This window comes from Arvicanthis niloticus, chromosome 13 (genome assembly GCF_011762505.2).
Source record: "Arvicanthis niloticus isolate mArvNil1 chromosome 13, mArvNil1.pat.X, whole genome shotgun sequence".
NCBI classification, from domain to species: Eukaryota; Metazoa; Chordata; class Mammalia; order Rodentia; family Muridae; genus Arvicanthis; species Arvicanthis niloticus.
The window spans coordinates 35,101,031-35,120,977 of NC_047670.1; the positions used below are offsets into that span (position 1 = coordinate 35,101,031).

The following is a 19,947-nucleotide window of genomic DNA, read 5'->3' on the forward strand; positions in this document are numbered from 1 at the left end:
GCACAAAGCAGTTAACCAGATAACTCAAGTTATAATGAAAGGTCCAAGAGTGGTAGGTACTCAGGCCGCTGTTTTGGAATCTGTAGCCCAGTCACTGTTGAATTACACCGAACTGGGGTGGGTGCCCTGATGGAAACGGTGTCAAGATCAAGAGCAGTGACGTCTCCAGAACTTAATCCAGACCACACGTTTTAAAAGGATGCTGACTGCAGAAAGGGTAGGGTGCACTGTGGGCCTGGAGACCAAGGCATATCTCTGTGTGGTTGAAGGGATGTGTGTGGCCTTTTCATTTTTTGTTTATTTAGTTTTTGTCTGTATTTCTTCTGGAGGGCATTTTAAGGTAGAAAGCCTTAGAAATTTGCTTCACTCTAAGCCCTTCTTCATGGTGCTGCCAAACTGACGTAATTTCACCATGGTTCATGTGGACTTTTGCTAAGAATGATTTGGACTCATGTATCTGATTACATTGCACTGGTGTTTATCAGTGAACATTACTGCTAACCAACAGATGCTGACAGGTATGGTGATTTTGCCATCTAAACTGTTGGCACTATAATTTGGCAACTTAGGTGATACTTATGTCCATAGTTTTATTGTTTAAATTCTAAGGTAATAAACGGCAGGAATAAGGTTCATTCCATGCATATTTCCATTATGGATTTCAACGTGAATGTATTTTAGGAGACTTACAAATTAGTTAATTAGGACAGACTTAATTGAAAATATTTTCTTTTTCTTAGATATGCACTTTTCCTGAGAAAGGCGCTATTGATAAGATCATCGACTCAGGTCCTCAACTCTCTGGGTCATTAGATTACAATGTCGTACACAGTAAGTGCTTAGCACACATGCTCCTTGTCAATCAGAAACTTGTTTTAAACAGTTGATAACTAATGCTAACTACTTTACTGGCCCAAATTGAGTGTATTTCCTAAGCCATGTTACTTGAAGTGTGATCTTAGTCTTTGGTTTTTCTGGTGTAGATATAACTACACACCTGCACAACTGGTTGGGAAGAGATTCCTAATTCTGAAAATATCTAGGAGATCAAGATTTAGAAAATGTAGTTACTTTCTCTATATGATTTTCTTTTCTTTGTGTAGCATTCAGTTGTAAGGCTTCACAGGAGGCTCACAGTCAGGCTGTTAGAAGAGACGCTGTCTATGATGTTCCATCTAAACTTGGTGCTTTTGCTTTTGTAGGTTTGTATAACAAAGGCTTTATTTATCTGGATGTGCCCATATCAGATGACAGTTGTATAGCTGGTAAGTCTGGACTGCCATTTTGCACTGTATTTTGAATGACTGCTTGAAGCTAAATACTGTATACTAGCTTAATCACTTTGACACATCTTTCTGTAATTTTAGATATTAATATTTTTATTTAAAGGACATTTTTATTTTTACACTTAAATGAAAATATTGTGGTTTTATTATTATTTGTTACTATTTCATTTTGTATATTATTTAATGAAATCACTTTTTTTAAGTTTTAAATTTTGTAGAAGTAGTAACTTACAGCTAGGTGTTTATAGTAAGTACCTTTTCTGGTATCATTTAGCTACGGTAGTTATTTTTGATTTTAAAATCATACTGAAACAATATGTGTGAGAAAGAGTATAAAGGGTCACATTCCCAGGAATGACTAGATGTTGAGAAACAAGTGGTGGTTGGCTGGTTCCAGAAATACTTCTTGTCAGTGTTGTGTCTTGACAGGTCTTGGTGCTGTAGCAAGTCTTGATCTTTCTTTGATGGCATATGTTAGTGAGATTTGTCCCCAACCCAGTAATCCATTGTGGACCATATGTTTATGTGAACTCTGTTTTAAGTTTAGAAAGACAGTTAAAAAGGAAGTGAAACACTCAGCCATCTAATCTGGGTTTGAAGTTGATGACGTAACGAGTAGAACACTAGGTTTACATTTGCAGACTGTTAGCAGGAAATGAGTCCTTGGAGACAGAAATTATGGCAGTGGTTTCTTCATTCTTGGGATTTGGAAGATTTATTGCAGTCCCTGTTCTTACCTGATAAGCTAACTTAACTCATTTGAGAGTCACTCACAAGTTGGATTAGATTGGGTTTACTCATTTCTGTTTTAACTGCTATTTGAGGACCTCTTTGTTTTAAGGTTCTCATGTAGCCCAAGATCACCTCTCTTTCCTCCTCCACTTTTTTTTTTTTTTTTTTTTTTTTTTTTTTTTTTTTAAAGAAGATCCTGTCTCATAGCAGATGTCCTGGTTGTTTGGCTCTTACACTTTTTTTTTCTACATGTATATTTTTAATGCTTTAGTGCCTATATATTTTTTTAATTCTTTTAAAAAGTACTTAAAGAATATATCATTGGAGAATTGTATAATATACATACACACAAAATTCTAAATAATTTGTCAAATCTGTAGTCTGTCTGAAACATTTTTATATTTGAGATGAAATAATGCTTTCATTGTATTTGAATGACTGGTATCTTTTATTTCAAAAAATATTTTTATTATTATGTGTTTACATGTACATGTGTGTATACTACAGTATACATGCTTAGAGCTGGAGTTACAAGCAGTTGTAAGCTGCCTGATGAGGATGCTGGGAGTTGAACCTGGGTCCTCTGCAAGAACAATACGTGTCCTCAACCACTTAGCCATCTCTCCAGCCCAATGGCCAGTATCTTAGAAGAACAAATACACAACTGGATTCTGACCCATAGCTTAAGTTAGATTTTAGTTCATACTTTTTATATTAATTTAATATACATTAGAAACTGATTTTATATTTCTATAAGCAGTTTTCTCATCATATCATCCAGATATAAATTATATGTTGAAATTTCTAACTTTTTAGGACCTTAGTATCTCCAAGGAAGGGATAATTGTAATACCATCATACAACTTGTCGGTCTAAAAGATGAAGTGATGAATGCAGTGTACTTGGCAGGTGTTCAGCACCTAGCAAGTATTCATTCAGGAAATGCTTAAACACAGCAGTACTGTAGCAGAAGAAAAAACTTCAGTCAGGAATTGCTAAAACATTTCTTTTTTAAAAAGATTTATTTATTTATTTATTTATTGTATGTCTACGAGTACACTGTAGCTATCTTCAGACACACCAGAAGGGGTGGGGTGGGGGCATCAGATCCCATTACAAATGGTTGTGAGCCACTATGTGGTTGCTGGTAATTGAACTCAGGACCTCTGAAGTAGCAGTCAGTGCTCTTAACTGCTGAGCCATCTCTCCAGCCCCTGCTAAACATTTCTGAAAAGAAACCTTTAGTTTTTATTATTGGAAAAATTTAGTGGCCTGTGCACTCCAGTTTTTTGTGAGATTTCATTTTTTACATTTTACTTTGTGTATGTGAGTGCATGTGCCGCATGTACATGTTGTGGTGTTCCTGTGGAAGGAAGTCAGAACATACCTTTCAAGAGTCTAATTCTCTCTGCCATGTGGGCGACTAAGTATGGGTTGTTGGGCTTGCCATCAAGCGCCTTCACCCAGTGAGCCATTTTGCTTTCCCAGGATATTTTGAAGGATGCATACACACAGAAGGGTGTGAAGCACACTCCTTTGCTGTTTACTAGGCGGAGCTTGCTGCTAAATCACATGAGAGCATTGGGACAAGAGAGCGAGCAAGCAAACGAGCTTGAGTATGAGTGGACACTACCATGGTGGCTGCTTGTGTGCTGGTCCTGACTTCTCCCCTTAGTGACCTCTGCAGAGTCGTTTCTTCTCAGGGTAGAATAGAGATGGGAGAGAATGCAGTGAGCCAGCTTTCCCAACTTGTTCCCAAGGAGTATATTAACTCTTTCCAACAGTCTTCTGCTGTGCATTTTCTTGTCCTATAGGCATCAAAAGCACATATATCTCAATCCCTTTGAGGCTCAGCCTTGTTCTCATGTCTTTTCACTAAGTCTGTACTGTCTAGTATTCCCTTTGCCTCAGTAATTGAGAGTTCCCTGTGAACCTTTAGACAGCTCTGTGTAGATGATGTTGTATATGGCCTTAATTGTGGGAACTTCTGAAAGGTTGCTATGGAGTGGATGAAATACATAAAAGCTGCATTTAGTCTCTGAATGATTTCTCTTTTTGCATAGGCACTTGAGTTACACTTTGTTATTTTATGAAACCCAGTGCTGAGAAAAGTCTGTTTTGTTTATTTCAGTTCCCCCTCTGGAAGGTTTTGTAATGAATCGAGTACAAGGTGATTATTTTGAGACCCTACTCTATAAGATATTTGTGTCAATAGATGAGCACACTAACGTTGCAGAGGTAAGTGTGGTGAGAGCATTATTGAGAGGACATACTGATATTCTGAGAATGGAACATAATTTTCAGTTTTGTTTTGTAGCTTGCAAATGTCCTTGAGATAGACTTATCGCTGGTGAAGGTATGACTTTTTTTTTTTTAACCTATTGTAATGTGAGTACTAGTTTACTAGTTGATTACTAGTTGATTTTTATCTTGATACCTTACTGGTCCGTATTGGCTGCTGGAGAGAGCCTGCATGGTAAAGGGAGGTTGCAGAGAGAGAAAGGGCAAGATGGGAAGCCTTGAGACTGTTTTCCAGCAGGTGGAATGGACTAGAGCACTCACATTAATGTGGTCAGCAGGAAGCAGCCTGCTCAGTGTCTTGTTAAAGCTGCAACTCTAGCCTCATTAGAAGAGGGTGTAGGGACGGCAGTACTGCCTTGGACGCTTCTGTAGGCAAGGTATGGAAACGCTGGCACATCACCAGAGGCTTTTGTCTTGTAGGGTATTTTTTTCTTCAAATAATATGATGTCTGCTTTAATGTTACTTTTCCTTCCATTCCTTTCAGAATGCTGTTTCAATGTATTGCCGATTGGGCTTTGCCCATAAGAAGGGACAAGTAATAAATTTGGATCAGCTTCATTCATCATGGAAGAATGTTCCATCTGTGAACAGATTAAAGTAATTCATTTATCCCATATGACAGTTTCCTTTTGAAAAGAATTTTTACATGCAGAAAGTTTTTTGTTTTTTTTTTTTTTTTTTAATTCACTCTACCAATTGAGGTGACTCTTGTATACCAGTATCTCCAGTCATCTGGGTGTGATGGATCTGCTGTGTAATCTGATGGGAAGCAAGAATGCTTTGTTTAGGGAAAAAGTACACACACTATTTTATAAAATTTAGAAGTTAGAAGAACGTGGATTCCTTGAGGCCTGTGCTTGAGTTTCAGTCACAGTGCTCTCTGTATGCCAGAACAATTTGAGAACTCATCTCAGTTTCAGACTTGTGTGTTGACTTATGTTCTGGTGGATTGTTCACAGTTGTAAGTACCAACTTCAGTAGCTATGTTCATGTGAGATCATTTATGTGATTTAAAAAAATGATGTATTCTTCATTAATAGGAGCACGTTAGATCCACAAAAGATGCTCTTATCATGGGATGGCGGGGAAAGTAGGAGTCCTGTGCAAGAAGCTTCTTCTGCTACTGACACAGATACAAATAGTCAAGAAGATCCAGGTTAGCAGCAACTCAGTTTAATTTAGAATCTGTCTGTTGGTCTGCCCTGTGTCCAGACACAGCCCTCCATCTCCTATATAACTCTTCTTTAGGCTTCCTACTTGGTATGCATTCTACGTCTTTACCAGTGTTATGAACACTGTGCAAAACCCGGGAAGTATAAGATAAATAAGAACATGGCATTTGCTGTCAAGAAATTAAGTTGAGGGAGGAGGGGATGGAGTATAGCCCCCAAAACATAAACAGTTGTAGTGTTTGGGGCTGCAAAAAACAAACCACAATCAGGAAGAGGATGTGGTTGGAGCAGCTGTGAGTTCATTGGTCATTGAAGAAAGGCCATGTTAGCCAGAGAGAGTGCAGACAAAGCCCAAAGGGAGACATGCAGGGTTTAATGTTGAGGGTAATAGGAACCTGGGATGCCCTTTCTCCTGTTTTGCCTGTCACCTGGGCCTCACACCGAGGAACATAAGCCTGTTGGTAGTGCTTATTGATCTGATGATTACCATGGATTTTTATTTATGGTTTTTAAGGAAATTAACTATGCTCACTGGCTTTTCTGTTGCTCTGATAAAACACCAAGACCAAAAGCAACTTGAGGAGAAAAAGGGTTTATTTGAGCTTAGAGCTCACAGCCCATTGTGAAGGGAAGCCAAGGCAGAGCAAGCAGGAGTCTGCGGGCAGGAGTTCAGGCAAAGACCACTGAGGAGTGCTGCTTACTGGTTTACTCCCCAGGCTCATGTTCCTTTCTCATACTCCCAGGTATGTCCCGTCTGCACAGAGGTAGTACCAACCACAGTGAGTTGGGCCCTTCCACATCAATCATTAATCAAGAAAATGCCCCACAGACATGCCTTCAGGCTAGTGTTACAGAGACATTTTCTCAGTTCAGGTTCTTCCTTCTTCAATGATCCTGGCTTGTATCTGGTTGACTTGACACACTAGCACATCAACACAAATCTAAATGTCTTTTAAATTTTTCTTTTGGAATCTTTGTACCAGGGAGCTAGATTCAGGGGGATTGGAGGTCAAAGCCAGTCTGCTATATAGTGAGATCCTGATGCAAAAACACTTGAATATCTTAAGACCACAGTATTGCTTATATTTAATTATTAAGTTTGTTTGGTTCAGATAAAGCTGAAGCAAAAACTTATTTCAGAAGATAAGCAAAGAAGGCTTTCATTGACTTGATTCCGTGTTCTATTTTTTTCTTTCAGCTGACACGGCCAGCGTGAGCAGCTTGAGTCTGTCCACTGGGTACACAAAGCGAATTGCATTCCTGTTTGACTCCACTCTTACTGCATTCTTAATGATGGGAAACCTTTCACCAGTGAGTCAATTGCTTGTGGGTGTAATAATGTTTAAAGATGAGATATAAAATCATTTGCTGCTGTGTAAATATGTCTTTACATTTAGAACAAGTCCTGAAAGCAGCCAGCTGTGTTACATTACTTTGAACAGTGTGAGTCTCCAGTGAGGAGTGAAGCAGATGCTCATGCTGCCCATCTTCCAGTTTTAATATATTAGAAAGCACAATAAATGTTGTTAGCATCAAAAAGGAAAAGCAGAGTTTAATAATGTGCTTCTTTTCACAGAACTTGAAAAGCCACGCAGTCACCATGTTTGAAGTAGGCAAACTCTCAGATGAGTCTCTGGACAGCTTCCTTGTAGAACTAGAGAAGGTCAGTGCCCTATGCAGCATGTCTGGAACCTTTTCTACTGTGTGGAACTGTGCAGTGTACATGTTCCTTGTCCTGGGCCTTGGAATATTCTTGCTTCTTCCTGTCTCGTCTCTACCCCATCTTCTGTGGTGCTGTTTAGACATCAGCACAGTGAATGAGTGAATGTGTTCTGTGACTCCTAAGGTGATAGGACTAACTCCTAAGATGATTTAATATACTGAGAAACTGGGTAGAGACCTTAGTCTGTGTAACACCCTATTCTTTTTAATTTGATATGGCCGAGGTAAGGTCTGAGGCTGCTTTATTTAAGTTTTTGTTTCTGTTGTTTTTAATGTGGAATGGTGATCCCGAGTATCTTATTTATGCCTGCTGTAACTATTCCTGTTAGTGTTGACAACGGGAGATGTGTTTGCTTTTACCCCTTTCTTTTCCCTGTGAGTAAACCCAGTCCCACATGCTGGTGCTTCTTTTCACTGTGTTTCATCCTGTCCTCTGTTCTGTGTTCCGTTTGTCAGATTTGCTCCTTGGCTAATAGTTTAGTTTTTGTAGTTTAGTTATGAATTTTGTATGTTAAATGTTCAGTTTAGAGAATTTGTGGTGATTTTGTAATTTCTTTATGTCATAAATAAGTAGGTTTTTATTTTATTATTCCATAGGAATTTTATATTCATCAGTGTAAAAAATATATGAAATAATACTGTTGTAATAAATATTTTCTGTCAGTTGGGGTTTTTATCCCTCCTTTGGTCATTCAGTTCCCAGATAAAAGACATAGAACTTTTATATTTATAATAAGCCTTTAATGCACTAGAGCTGGGCAGATATCTACCCTCTAAGCTATTAAAATCTACTTCCTCATTAATAACCCTGGCTATAACTTGCCTTGTTCCATATGGGCAGCTCTTAACTCCAACTGGCCAGGCCTCATGGCAATGTTTCATGACTCACCTGTCCCATAACATCTTCTCTCTCCATGGTCTCTTCTCTCCCCTCCTCATGGTTCCTCCCAGACCCAAGGCCTGAGAACACAAACTCCACCTACCTCTCTTCTTACCAGCTACAGGCTGTAGGCATCTTTATTGCACCAGTAGTTCTAAATTAAGAAGCAAGGTCGGTTGCGTAGCATCACTTGGTGTACCTGTGGATTCTCTTGTCCCTGGGCAACCCTTTGGGGCCAGTATTTAGCATTACAATAAAGGCAACAGACCAGACCTCAACATATTACTTACCAATTGGTTTCAAGTATGTAATCTTCACTCCTATTCTTCAGTTGTGGTTTTTCTGTCTTACTGTACACTTCATGTACTGATCTGATTATTCTTGTATGCTTTTTTCGGATGAAGCATAATTGGCTTTAGAACTTTCCCCTCTTTGAATCATGCAGGGGACATAGAGCTTATAAAATGTGCTACTCAGCAGTTTATTCAGTGGTTAAAATTGCTTTACTTGGAGTCCTATAAAGATGATGGGAACTTATTCAAAATTGGTTGAGGTGATTTGCTTCAGTATTTTCTGGGCAAGATTTTGAATTACTGTTTTAATTTTTGTTGTTATTGTTTTTAATATCTTTATACCTGTGTTACATGATTATTAGGGTGAATAGCATGAGAGTGGTATTAAAAAAAATCTGTTTTCTCTTGGTTTAGGTTCAGAGCACTGGTGAAGGAGAAGCACAGAGATACTTTGACCATGCACTTACTCTGAGGAACACCATTCTCTTTCTGCGTCATAACAAAGATCTGGTGGCTCAGACCTCTCAGCCAGACCAGCCCAACTATGGTACAGAAATAGACTTGATTGTGAAGACATGGCAGTGACCATCTTCCTAAGATTTGAAGCAGGCCATGCACCTCATTTCATTAGCACACATTTACAGACATGTTGTAGCTGTCAGACAGGATCTGTAGCTGGAAATGCGCTCTCTGAATACCTTGTCAGCTGTTTCTCACCTTCTTTCATGCTCTTCCTCTTCTCCTAACTACTAACATTGTTAAGTCTGCTTAGGACTTACAGAAAGGCTATAGGAGTAGTTATTCATGAAGCTGTTAGACTTTACATCTTAGTAGATGGCCAAAACAAAATGAACTCAGTAGACTCCTCATGGTTCTTTGTCTGGACGTCCTTTGTATGGACATTATTTTATTTATTTATTTTTTCCTGTACATGTCTTTTGCATATGTATTATGGTGTTTGGTGTTGCATTTTTATGGGTTTGCCATATGTATGAGTGTGTGTTTCTCTGTGTCTATATGTGTTTCTTTGTTTCATCCTATTCCAGTTTGATTGTGTTTTACTTTGTTATTATTTTAAGATGCCTGTTTGCATACTAACAAGATAGAAAAAGAAAGAATGTAGGCTTGGGTGGGTAGAGAGTTGAGGAGGCAAACTAATCAGAATATATTGTATGAAAACAGTCTCCTTTCAATAAAATAAGATGCCTTTCCATTATGATCTATGGCAATCTACATTTATAGATAAGTAATCACAGTTGTAAAAGTCTTAGAAAGTGCTCCAGTCACTGTGAACTCTAATGTACATACAGTAAGTGTATTTTATAGTTGACATTGATAACCTTGACTTTTGCCTGAAAGTTAGGAAACCCCTCATCTATTTGTGTTTTAGGAAATGGCTTACTTTAAGGACAGTCCTTTTTCCACATAGTTTTCTTGAGATTTCTGTGTTCCATCCCTGTTCATGTCTGACAGGGCTGAAACAGATCCACCTCACCTGGCTTGTTTCTGCCCATGTGTCCACTTCTCCATTGTAACTGCACCATGCCTCCCAATCCTTTTCAGCAAAATCTTTCCTGAATACTGAGATGAAGTTATCTGTCATAAGTGTCTTTTGTACAGTTTCTCACTGTGCAGAATAAGTCTCTTTGATCTTTATAAGGGAGTCTGCTCCCTTCTCTCCTCTCCCACCTATGGACCAGGTATTGTTCCTCCTGTCAGTATACCAGGCCGAAGGCTCTAGAATCGGATTCTAAAATTTCAAGAATAAGAAGAATCTCTCAGCCCAGAATTTGGGAATCAGTTTTTTATCATGGCCTTATCAGGCTCATCAGAAATGCTGTTGTTGTGTCAGAGTAGCTTCTGTCATGTCTGCCCAGCCTGTTGCTGGTCATTAACATTTATATGCTTCCCCCAGGCTGTTCTCCTTCCTCTTCAAGTATGTGCTCCGGCCTAGGAAAAGTATTATATCTAATCATGTTTCTTTTATCATCTATTCTGTAACAAATTCATATTTGTTTGGTTGCTGTTTATTTTTAATGCCATTCTTAGTTTTTAAACGTACTGTATCCCACTTCTGTTGGTTTGCATGGAATATTTCTCATCTTAGGGCTGCATGCTGCTCCTTACAAATGGGCTGTGGCTTGTTTCTGTCTAGGACACCATACAAGTGATGCTCTGTTTTCCTGAGGACTTGGTGTCTGGACCCATGTACTGTTCATCTTCCTCTTGCTGGTGATGTTAATTTGGCCACCCAGTTAATGTGTTTTCCAGTTTTTTCATGATACTGCTATTTCTTTCTCCTTAGCTAAGAGGAATCCATGGAAGACACGTGAAGACCTTGCTCTGAGATTTAGCATCAGCAGTGGCTCTTCCAAGACTATAGCGGCTGCAGATAGTCATGCTCTCTTCTCTAGTATTGCCTGTGTAGTAGTGATCTCTTGAGTGACTGCAGTCACTTCTATCTCAGTTGTTTCTATGCTCTAGTGTCTCACTTCACTTCAAACTGCTCTGTCTCCTTGTGACTTGACTCCATCCTTCCCCCCCCCTCCCCCAACAATATCTTATTTTGTATTAAAACAGTACGACCTGATCTTAGCTCATGCTTATTAAGCAACCTCCTAGGAGTCAACTTTGTTTTTCTGGGCACTGTATGAGAGCAGGATCTTGGTGCTGGTTATGCTGGGAGCATCTTGGGCCTTTGGGCAGGCTATACACTTCTTTAGATGCATTCTGCTTTGAAGGGTAAAGTGGCCTACAGATCCTCTTAAGTTAGTTTCAGTCTTAAACATCTCCTTTACAGACCAATAGGAATTAAGGATTAAGTGTGTGTGTGGTGGGGCTTAATGTGTCAGTTGTACACATGGAGGTCAGAGGGACACTTTGTAGGAGTCAATTCTGTCCTTGCTTTGTGAGCTCTGGGGTACTCTGACTACTCAGGTAGTCAGGCTTGTGCAACAGGTATTGCTCATTACCTGCATAGTTATCTCTCTGGCCCTAGAGAGCACTAGGATGGGGTATTTTCCAGAGGATTGAGGACAGTGGTTGCTTAAAATGCATGCTGAATCCTTGCTCTATAGACCAGCATTAGCGCACAAATTTCTAACTGAGGAATGCTTACCTCTATGCTAGAATAAGATCTGAGCTGTGATTTTCTCTAGAGCAGTGGTTCTCAGCCTTCTAATGCTGTGAACCTTTAATACAGTGCCTCATGTTGCGATGACCCCCCCCTTCCCAACCATAAAATGATTTTTGTTGCCACTTCATAACTGTAATTTACTACTGTTATGAATCGTAATGTAAATATCTGTTTTCCGATGGTCTTAGGCAACCCCTGTGAAAAGTCATTCAGTTCCCAGAAGGGGTTTCAACCTACAAGTTGAGAACCTCTGCTCTAGAGATTGCTGTCTGGGGGAGAGGAGGACACAGCCTTCCTTGAGACTTTGGTTGTCAGGATATACTGCACAGTGGCTCTTTAAGCAGAGTTCCTTAAAGAGAGTCAGAAGCGCTGCTCCACGAGAAGACAGCTTTCACCCAAAACTTTAGCTTTAAGTCTTAAAAGTGTGTTGGTGGTCTTGTTGGAAATGTGACATGCTTAATAGTTATTGTATGTTTGAAGAATATTAAGTCTTGATACAGCATGCACGGGGCCTGTGCAGGTCTGCCCCAGGTCCTCTGCATAACCTGTATGACTTCCATTGTATTTGTGTTTTTATGGGATTCCTGAGTGTGCAAATGAGTGTGTTTTTGATTTTTGTGCCTTCTCTTGGGCTCTCTCTTTTTTGTTTTTATCTTAAAGTGATAGTTTTTGTTTTATTAGATTTTATTTTATTTATTTATTTATTTATTTATTTATTTTTTTTGTTTTTTCAAGACAGGGTTTCTCTGTGTAGCCCTGGCTGTCCTGGAACTCACTCTGTAGACCAGGCTGGCCTCGAACTCAGAAATCCGCCTGCCTCTGCCTCCCAAGTGCTGGGATTAAAGGCGTGCGCCACCACGGCCCGGCTGTTTTATTAGATTTTTTTTTATTATTATTATATTGCATTATTATCCCTTAGAAGCCTATTCTTTTCTAATGAAAGACAGAAAATGAGTGAGTCCAGGTGGGAGGCAGGTAGGAAGAAACTTCAGAGGAATAGAAGGGATAGAAACTAATAGTATGTGAGAAAAGAATCTGTTTATAACTAGAGACAAAAATAATAAGTCTTAAGGCAGTGAACAGCAGCTCATCTGTAACATTTTTGTCTCATATGCTCAATCTGTTATATCCTGTGTGGTTTATTATAACTCAGGTTTCCCCCTGGATCTCTTACGTTGTGAAAGCCTTCTTGGTTTGGACCCAGCAACTTGCAGCAGAGTTCTAAACAAAAACTACACGCTGCTTGTTTCCATGGCTCCTCTTACCAATGAAATTCGTCCAGTCAGCAGCTGCACCCCTCAGGTAATAGCTCACTTAGTGGCTCCAGATGGGAATGTGGTCATTTCACTGAGGAAATGGTCTATTTTCTCTCAAGATGCTGTCACATTCAGGTTATAAAGTGTGATTGGTATACTTGTGTATCATTAAGTGACTTGTGACACATTAGATTAAAAATCTATTCATGTGAAATATTTTAAGAGAACATTTTGAATGTTCTAGAGTGAGAGTTTGGATAAATTAAGAGAATAGCAGATATTTCAAAAAAGTACAGTTCTGATGCTAAGTTAGGTGAGAAGAAAAGATGGACTTTGCAGGCTAGAACTTGATAGTTAACCATAGGGTTTGTCAAAGTGACTACTGGTCTTTTACTTTTGAAGAATAAATTAGAGATGTGTCTTTATATAATCGGAAAGGAAGATGTACTTGTACCATTTTTCAGAGAATGGAGGTTATACTGCTGTGCAGTGGTCCATCCTGCCTGGATTCCTGAATGTACAGGGCTTGGTGATTGAGAAGGAAGGAAGGGATTTAGGTACCAAATGTGTTATTGCTACCTGTGGGCTCTGGTTGCCTTGGACCACTCATCCCTGTGCCAGAATCCTGGTCTTGTGTTAACAGGAATGTCCTCACAGACCTTTGTACACCACCATATGCCCCTTCCCTCTAACTCAGTGCTTTTGCCCAGTAGAAATGATCTGTGAACTGTCTGCACAAATGGAAGATGGGTAGAGGGGCCATCATCTTTCTTTTGAACAACAACACATGATAGTAATAACTGCTGCTGCATGTGGAAGTTACTGGCCAGGCACTACTTTCAACCCTTTAAGTAACCCTACAGCATCTTCATGTGGTACATCCTTTCTGGTGCTTTGTAGATGAAGCAAATGAGGCACAGAGTTTAAGAAACGTTGTTAGGGTGATATGGCTGAAGAGATGAAATCTAGATTCACACCTAGGGAGTCCACTTTAAAGTTCAGTGTCTTATAGTGCAGGGATATATCTTAATCCCAGTGTGAAGACAAAACTATTTTACTGGATTAACTAGGCTTTACCTTCATAATGGTAACAACAGTTAAAATATGTATGAAGCGTTCACTACTTAGAAGATTTTGTTGGTCATTTCTGCAGTTTGCCTATTTAGATAAATATTATAACTTTATCTTACCTATTTTGTGATTATAGCATATTGGACCAGCTATCCCAGAAGTCAGTTCTGTCTGGTTTAAATTGTATATTTACCATGTCACTGGGCAAGGACCACCGTCTCTCTTATTGTCCAAAGGTACAAGACTTCGGAAACTGCCAGATATATTCCAGGTGTGTGTGTGAGGCTTTCTCCTCTTGTGTTCTGTTCTGTTCTGTTAAGGATTGACTTCAGGGCCTCATGCATGTTCGGCAAGCACTGTGAGCTATTTTGGGGGGAAACAGAAATTGCTATGCAGAATTAGGTTACTTTTGTAATTTTTCCCTTCTCTCAAAGTGCAATTTCATGTGTTCTTCATCTTTCTAATAGGGTTATGATCGGTTACTTATAACCTCTTGGGGCCATGATCCTGGGGTTGTTCCTACTTCAAATGTGCTCACGATGCTGAACGATGCTTTAACACATTCTGCAGTGCTAATTCAGGTATGTCTTGTCTCTTTTGAAACAAATGAAACTTAGGTTCTTCTCACTTATATCACATTGTCTAGATGCAACTGATGACTTCAAAGTTGAGTTATAATGACTTAAGTCTCAGAGAGTAGTAGGACAAAGTGGACTGAATTTGGACCCACATTTGAATAGAAGCCACACTGTTAACTGTGCATTTTGTTTTTGAAAGCAGCTTTATTGATCTGTAATTTATCACAAATGAATTAAGCAGTTTACATCGCACAATGCAGCAGTTTTTAGTTTACTTAAAGATTTGTGTAGCTGTCAGCATACCTTGCTCTAAAATATTTTTATTCCCTCAGCAGTGAACCCTATACTTCTTATGTTTTTTCCCTATCCTCTCATTTCTCTTAAAGCTAAGTAACATTACTGTCTCTACATGTGCATAACTTACTCTGCACATTTTATATATATGGCCCATCATGTGCTGGGTTTTGAACATGTTGGTTATCAAGTAGCAGAGAAGTAGTTGAAAGTGTTCTGAAGTTCAAATGAGAGACTACAGGAGCGAGGTGACTAAAGCCTTGGCATATAGGTGGTAGTTGAATCTTTGAGACTGAGAGAATGCAATTATTCAGGGACAATAGGTGCTATGCGTAGTGATAGGACGTGACAGGCTTCGGACGTGCAGGCCACAGATTCCAGTCAGACTGTCCAGACTCACATCTTGGTTTCATTTCTGATGATTATCTTGGACAAGATAAGTGACTTCTTTGAATTTCAGTGTCCCTGTAAGTTGGAGATAACAGAAACCACAGTCTTTTTCAGGTTGTTGAAGGAATTTTCTAAGATGGATAATTGGCATAAAATGTTTTGCGCTGTACCTGACCCAGGGGCAGGCTGTGAAGATGAAGGATGACATATGTGGTTGTGATAGGCCGAGAGAGCTGTGAGCATTGCTTCCTCTTGTTACTGTTGTGAACGGACCACTCCTTTGTGTCTGTTTTCCTTCCCTGTACAGTGAGGATGATTGCCTAGGTCCATTCTATACATTATATTTTCAGTGGGTCAAATAATAGGCATTTCGTTGTTGTCATTGTTTTGGTATCATAAAATATGCATAGGAAAAGATAGAGGCATTAGTTACTTTCCTCTTTGCTAAAGCAAAACTCCTGGCTGAAGCAGCTTATGGAAGAGGTTTCTTTTGACTCAGCTTGAAAAGAAGTCCATCACAGAGGGGAAGTGTAGGCACTGGCACTTCCGATCACGTTGTGTGGTCAGGGGAGCAGGAGGTGGGTGCTTGTTCTCATGGGATGTGATGTCCCACACTTAGGGTGGGCCTTCCCACCTCAGTTAACCTAAACTACATGATTCCTTACTGACATGCTCAGAAGTTTGTCTCCTAAATCCTGACAAGCTGCTGATATAAATCATCACGTAAATCATCACGTAAATCAGCATGGCACCTGCTCTTAAGGTCTTTGTTCACAAGTTGTGCTCTTGCTAGAAAAACACCTCCTTTGTGGGAAAATGTTCCTTGTTAGAATTTGAAAAATACTACACTTCAGATTTTTAATAAAACCACATTTTAAACTATCTAGTATTAGATTAAATAATAAGTATCTGGAATACAAGAGATATCTGTCATAAATACATTATAAACTATCTTAATGGGTATGATTTTATGCTTAGTGTGATTGCATATTGAGTGTGATTTCTTGGCTGTATTGGTTCCCTTCCCCTTCATCTCTGTAGGCGTTCCCTCGCCCCACTTGCCCCCTCTCTTTGACTCTCTTTCTTTGTGTGTCATTTTTGAGACAGGGTCTTGAACTTGACGTGAGCCTCTTTTCTGTGCTGTAATTACAGGTGTGTGCACTTGCTTTAGGTCAGTTTTTTGTTCGTGTGATAAAACACTGACCAAAAGCAGCGTGAGGAGCTGAGAGTTGGTTTGCTTTACACTTCTGGGTCACAGTGCATTATGAGGAAAGTCAGGGCAAGGACTTGAGCAGGAACCGCAGTGGAACACAGGACTGGCTTGCTCACTGTCTTATGCTCAGCAAGTGCTCGGCGGCGAGCTCTCTGACACAGCTCAGCCACCCGAAGTGGGCTGCCCTGCCTTTATCAGTTAGCAGTCAAGATAGCGCCCCGGCCTGATGGAAGCAGTCCTTCACTTGAGCTTCCTCTTCCTATGTCACTTTATATGTTGTATCAAGTTGATAATAAAAACTAACCACCACTCCATACCTAACCATATTTCTTGAGTTTGAGTAACAGGTCTCCTTTAAAGGGAAAAAATGTGTATATCTTCAATATTTACTTAAATTCTCCATTATAATAATACTTGTTATATATGAACATTAAATTATTTATGTTTTTTGTTCTTAATACCACTATAAGCTTTTACTGTATTTGGGAGCTAAAGAAATTTTTGAAACAAATTTAAATGACTATTAATTGAATATGATAGATGAATAATTGTAATGTGAGGGAATAAGGGTTTTTTAAGTAATACTTTTATTTTTTGAGACTCATATATTTTGGACATATTTAATATCTCCTCCCCTAACTTCTCCTAGATCCACCCACCTCCCTACCCACCAAACTTCATATTTATTCTTTCTCTTGCTGTTTTTTTCTCTCAAACCCATTAAGTCCAGCTTGTGTTGCCCAGCTACTCTCAGGGGTGGGACCTGCTCTGGAATTATGGGCGGTATATTAGGTGTCCCACCATTAGAGGAAACTAACTCTCCCTCCCTTAGCAGCTGTTAAAATGCCAATAGCTCTTCAGCTAGGGGACTTCTTACCCACTTTCCTTCCTTCATGCTGGGATTTTGTCTTATGCCTGCTGTCAGGATTGCTGTGACTTCATATGCATGTGCAACTGCCTTGCTACATCAGGGAACACTATTTTTTTTGAAGTCGTTCACCACCTCTAGCTCTTCCTGAAAACATCTTCATATAGACCTTGAGGGGAGGAGTCTAATCTGTGTGTCCCACTTAGCACTGAGCAATGCAAAGTCTCTTGTTTTCTCACACTGGCCAGGTGAGAGTCTACATAGTCGCCATCTATTGCAATAGGAATTTTCTCTGATGAGAAGCTATCTGTGCACTGATCTATCTGTAGATGTAGCATAAGTCATTAGGAGTTGTTTTAATACTCTGTTCATTTAGCAGATAGTAGTCTGGGGCCTTCCTGGCCTCTTGACCACATTAACAAAGCCAAATACAGGTTCTATTTCATGTAGCAAGCCTTAACTCCAGTGAGAAAATGGTTGGCTACTCCCGTAATGTCTGGGACACTATTGCACCAGTGGGCATGTGTCGAGCAGGGTGGCGCTGTAGCTCACAGAGTTCACATCTGGGTGAGGGATGGGTGATTACTTTTCTTTTTATTGCATACGTCTTTCCAGCACTGTGAAAGCTAGCCAGTGGAGCTGAGGCTTCTAGGTTTGTGCCTACTTGCTTTCCCCATGTTCTGTGAGTCAAGTAAGTGGGGTCTTCAGCAGTAGGGTCACTGTCAGTTTCTGGAGGGTAAGCATTGTCAGTAGCCTATTATGTTTGGGAGTCTATGGCATTAGCCAACAACACAAAAAGAAAGAATTCATTTCTGGTTCTGGAGATGGGGTGCGGGGGTGTGGACAGCACACAAACAGTGCCCCAACAGGAAAAATGAGTTTTAAGCTAACAGTACACTCACATTGGTCAGAGATGTCGCTGTTAAAGGATGTACAGGAGAGAGGTTCGGTTTAATTCTCTTTACCCAGTTGCCAACCCTTGTCTTTCAAACACAACACCCATTTCAGCTTCAGTTGTGTCCTTTGCAGACGCAACCTCAATGGCTGCTGTACCTTTTGTTAGTTGATTACAGAGCCAGTTACCATCACATAGACATTCTCTTTCTTTGTTTGCAGCTGAACTGAAACTCTACACCATCATTTATTAACCACTCCTGTGTGGTGAGGCATTTTGGTTGTTTCTGGCATGTGTAATTATTAGTAGGTAACTTTGAAAGCACACCCTTTTGTTGCAGGAGTTTGAGTTTTGTGTCCCAGTCAGGTTCTTTGCCCTCCTTTTTTCTCAGAACTATGGCTGAGCTGTGAGGATATGGACTTCAGTCCTCACTTGGCTCAAGCCTGTCTGGTCTGCCTATTAATTACTCAGCCTTTTTATTTTTTTCTTTTCATATGTTCAGTTTGAAAAAATATTATCCAAGAATTTAATAAACGTTTGTCATTCCTTGATGAAAAAGAAAAGTAAAACTTGCAAGGCGTTTGATGGAGTGCCGTAGAGTGCGCCATGTAGTGGCCCATCCCTATGTGCGGTGTTGGGAGTGTTGGTTCTCACTCACCATTCCACTTGATTTCTTCTGTTTGTAGGGACATGGTTTGCATGGGGTAGGAGAGACTGTCCATATACCCTTTCCGTTTGATGAAGCAGAGCTGCAAGGAGGTACATTTGAATTCTATCCATTTGACTTTTATCCTTATTTCTGTCAGTGATTGGTGGAATACATGACAGGGAGTAAATTCCTAACATTTTTGAATTCTGTGTTTTTACCATTTTTCTCTAAGAAGAGTTGGCTCAAGGTAGCTTTCAGTTGTGTGATTTTTCTGCCAGTAAACTGTTAGACAACCCGTTCTAACCTTTTAAAGAATACTGTATGCATTAGAGATGAAGACAGTAAGTGCTTTTAGTAGTTTCCCTTGATTGTTGGCTTATTTGAAGACTGAGTGAGAACCATGAGAACAATTTATGCTTACAAAGTTTAACACATTCTTTTTCATAGTTCTCAAGGCAAGGTTTGTGATGTGTGTGTGCATGGATGAGTGAAATAGCTTTGCTCTCTTACCCTTCAGGTCTGTCTAAACGCTAAGGACAAAATTTTGTTCTCATGAAGATGGCAGATACTGTCATCAGGATCTTAAGTTTTACAAAATCTCAAGAACTGATTAATGAGAGCTTGTGTCAAGCTATCCATAAAAAAGGAGCTATTCTCTTACATTTCGTTATTGGAATTGCTCTTATTTGATGTGTAAAAGTATTTTAACAATAGTAAAGTATACATTAGTTTTTGGTATTGTATTGTATGATATGACTTCATTAATACGGTGTTATTGGTCTGTTCCCAGAGTTTACCCGTGCCAGTATGGGCGTTCATAAAGCATTGCAGATTCTGAGGAACAAAGTGGACTTGCAGCATTTCTGCGGCTATGTCACCATGTTAAATGCTTCTAGCCAGCTGGCAAGTAGAAAGCTCAGTGACGCTTCTGATGAGAGAGGTCAGTCACTGATTGGGTCTCTGGTTAGAACAGCTGGTTTGAATTTAGCACAGCCTCTGTGTGTAAACCACAGCAAACCTTTGTTATCTGCTGAGTCACTTAATAGTTTTCATTGAAGGGATAAGAATATGACCCTGGGTTAGATACAGAACTGCTGTTCGCTCAGCATTTCACCACTGCATCTATGGCTTTGAATCAAATTAGCTGTAGGGAGTATAATTTCAAAACCCATGCCATTTTGTAAAACATTCCCAAAATAGACTTACTAAC

At 39.6% G+C, this 19,947-nt stretch overlaps 1 protein-coding gene across 1 annotated transcript in view; it reads left to right on the plus strand.

Annotated features, from left to right (window-relative positions):
* Fam91a1 (family with sequence similarity 91 member A1) overlaps positions 1–19,947 on the plus strand; it is a 39,298-nt gene that overhangs the window by 10,154 nt on the left and 9,197 nt on the right. Inside the window, exons 7-20 of the mRNA XM_034516492.2 lie at positions 741–831; positions 1,203–1,265; positions 4,150–4,256; positions 4,336–4,374; positions 4,805–4,917; positions 5,361–5,476; positions 6,691–6,803; positions 7,069–7,155; positions 8,802–8,934; positions 12,677–12,825; positions 13,987–14,121; positions 14,318–14,431; positions 18,775–18,847; positions 19,528–19,677. Of these exons, the coding sequence (XP_034372383.1) occupies positions 741–831; positions 1,203–1,265; positions 4,150–4,256; positions 4,336–4,374; positions 4,805–4,917; positions 5,361–5,476; positions 6,691–6,803; positions 7,069–7,155; positions 8,802–8,934; positions 12,677–12,825; positions 13,987–14,121; positions 14,318–14,431; positions 18,775–18,847; positions 19,528–19,677 (1,483 nt within the window). The remainder of the gene's footprint in view (positions 1–740; positions 832–1,202; positions 1,266–4,149; positions 4,257–4,335; positions 4,375–4,804; positions 4,918–5,360; positions 5,477–6,690; positions 6,804–7,068; positions 7,156–8,801; positions 8,935–12,676; positions 12,826–13,986; positions 14,122–14,317; positions 14,432–18,774; positions 18,848–19,527; positions 19,678–19,947) is intronic.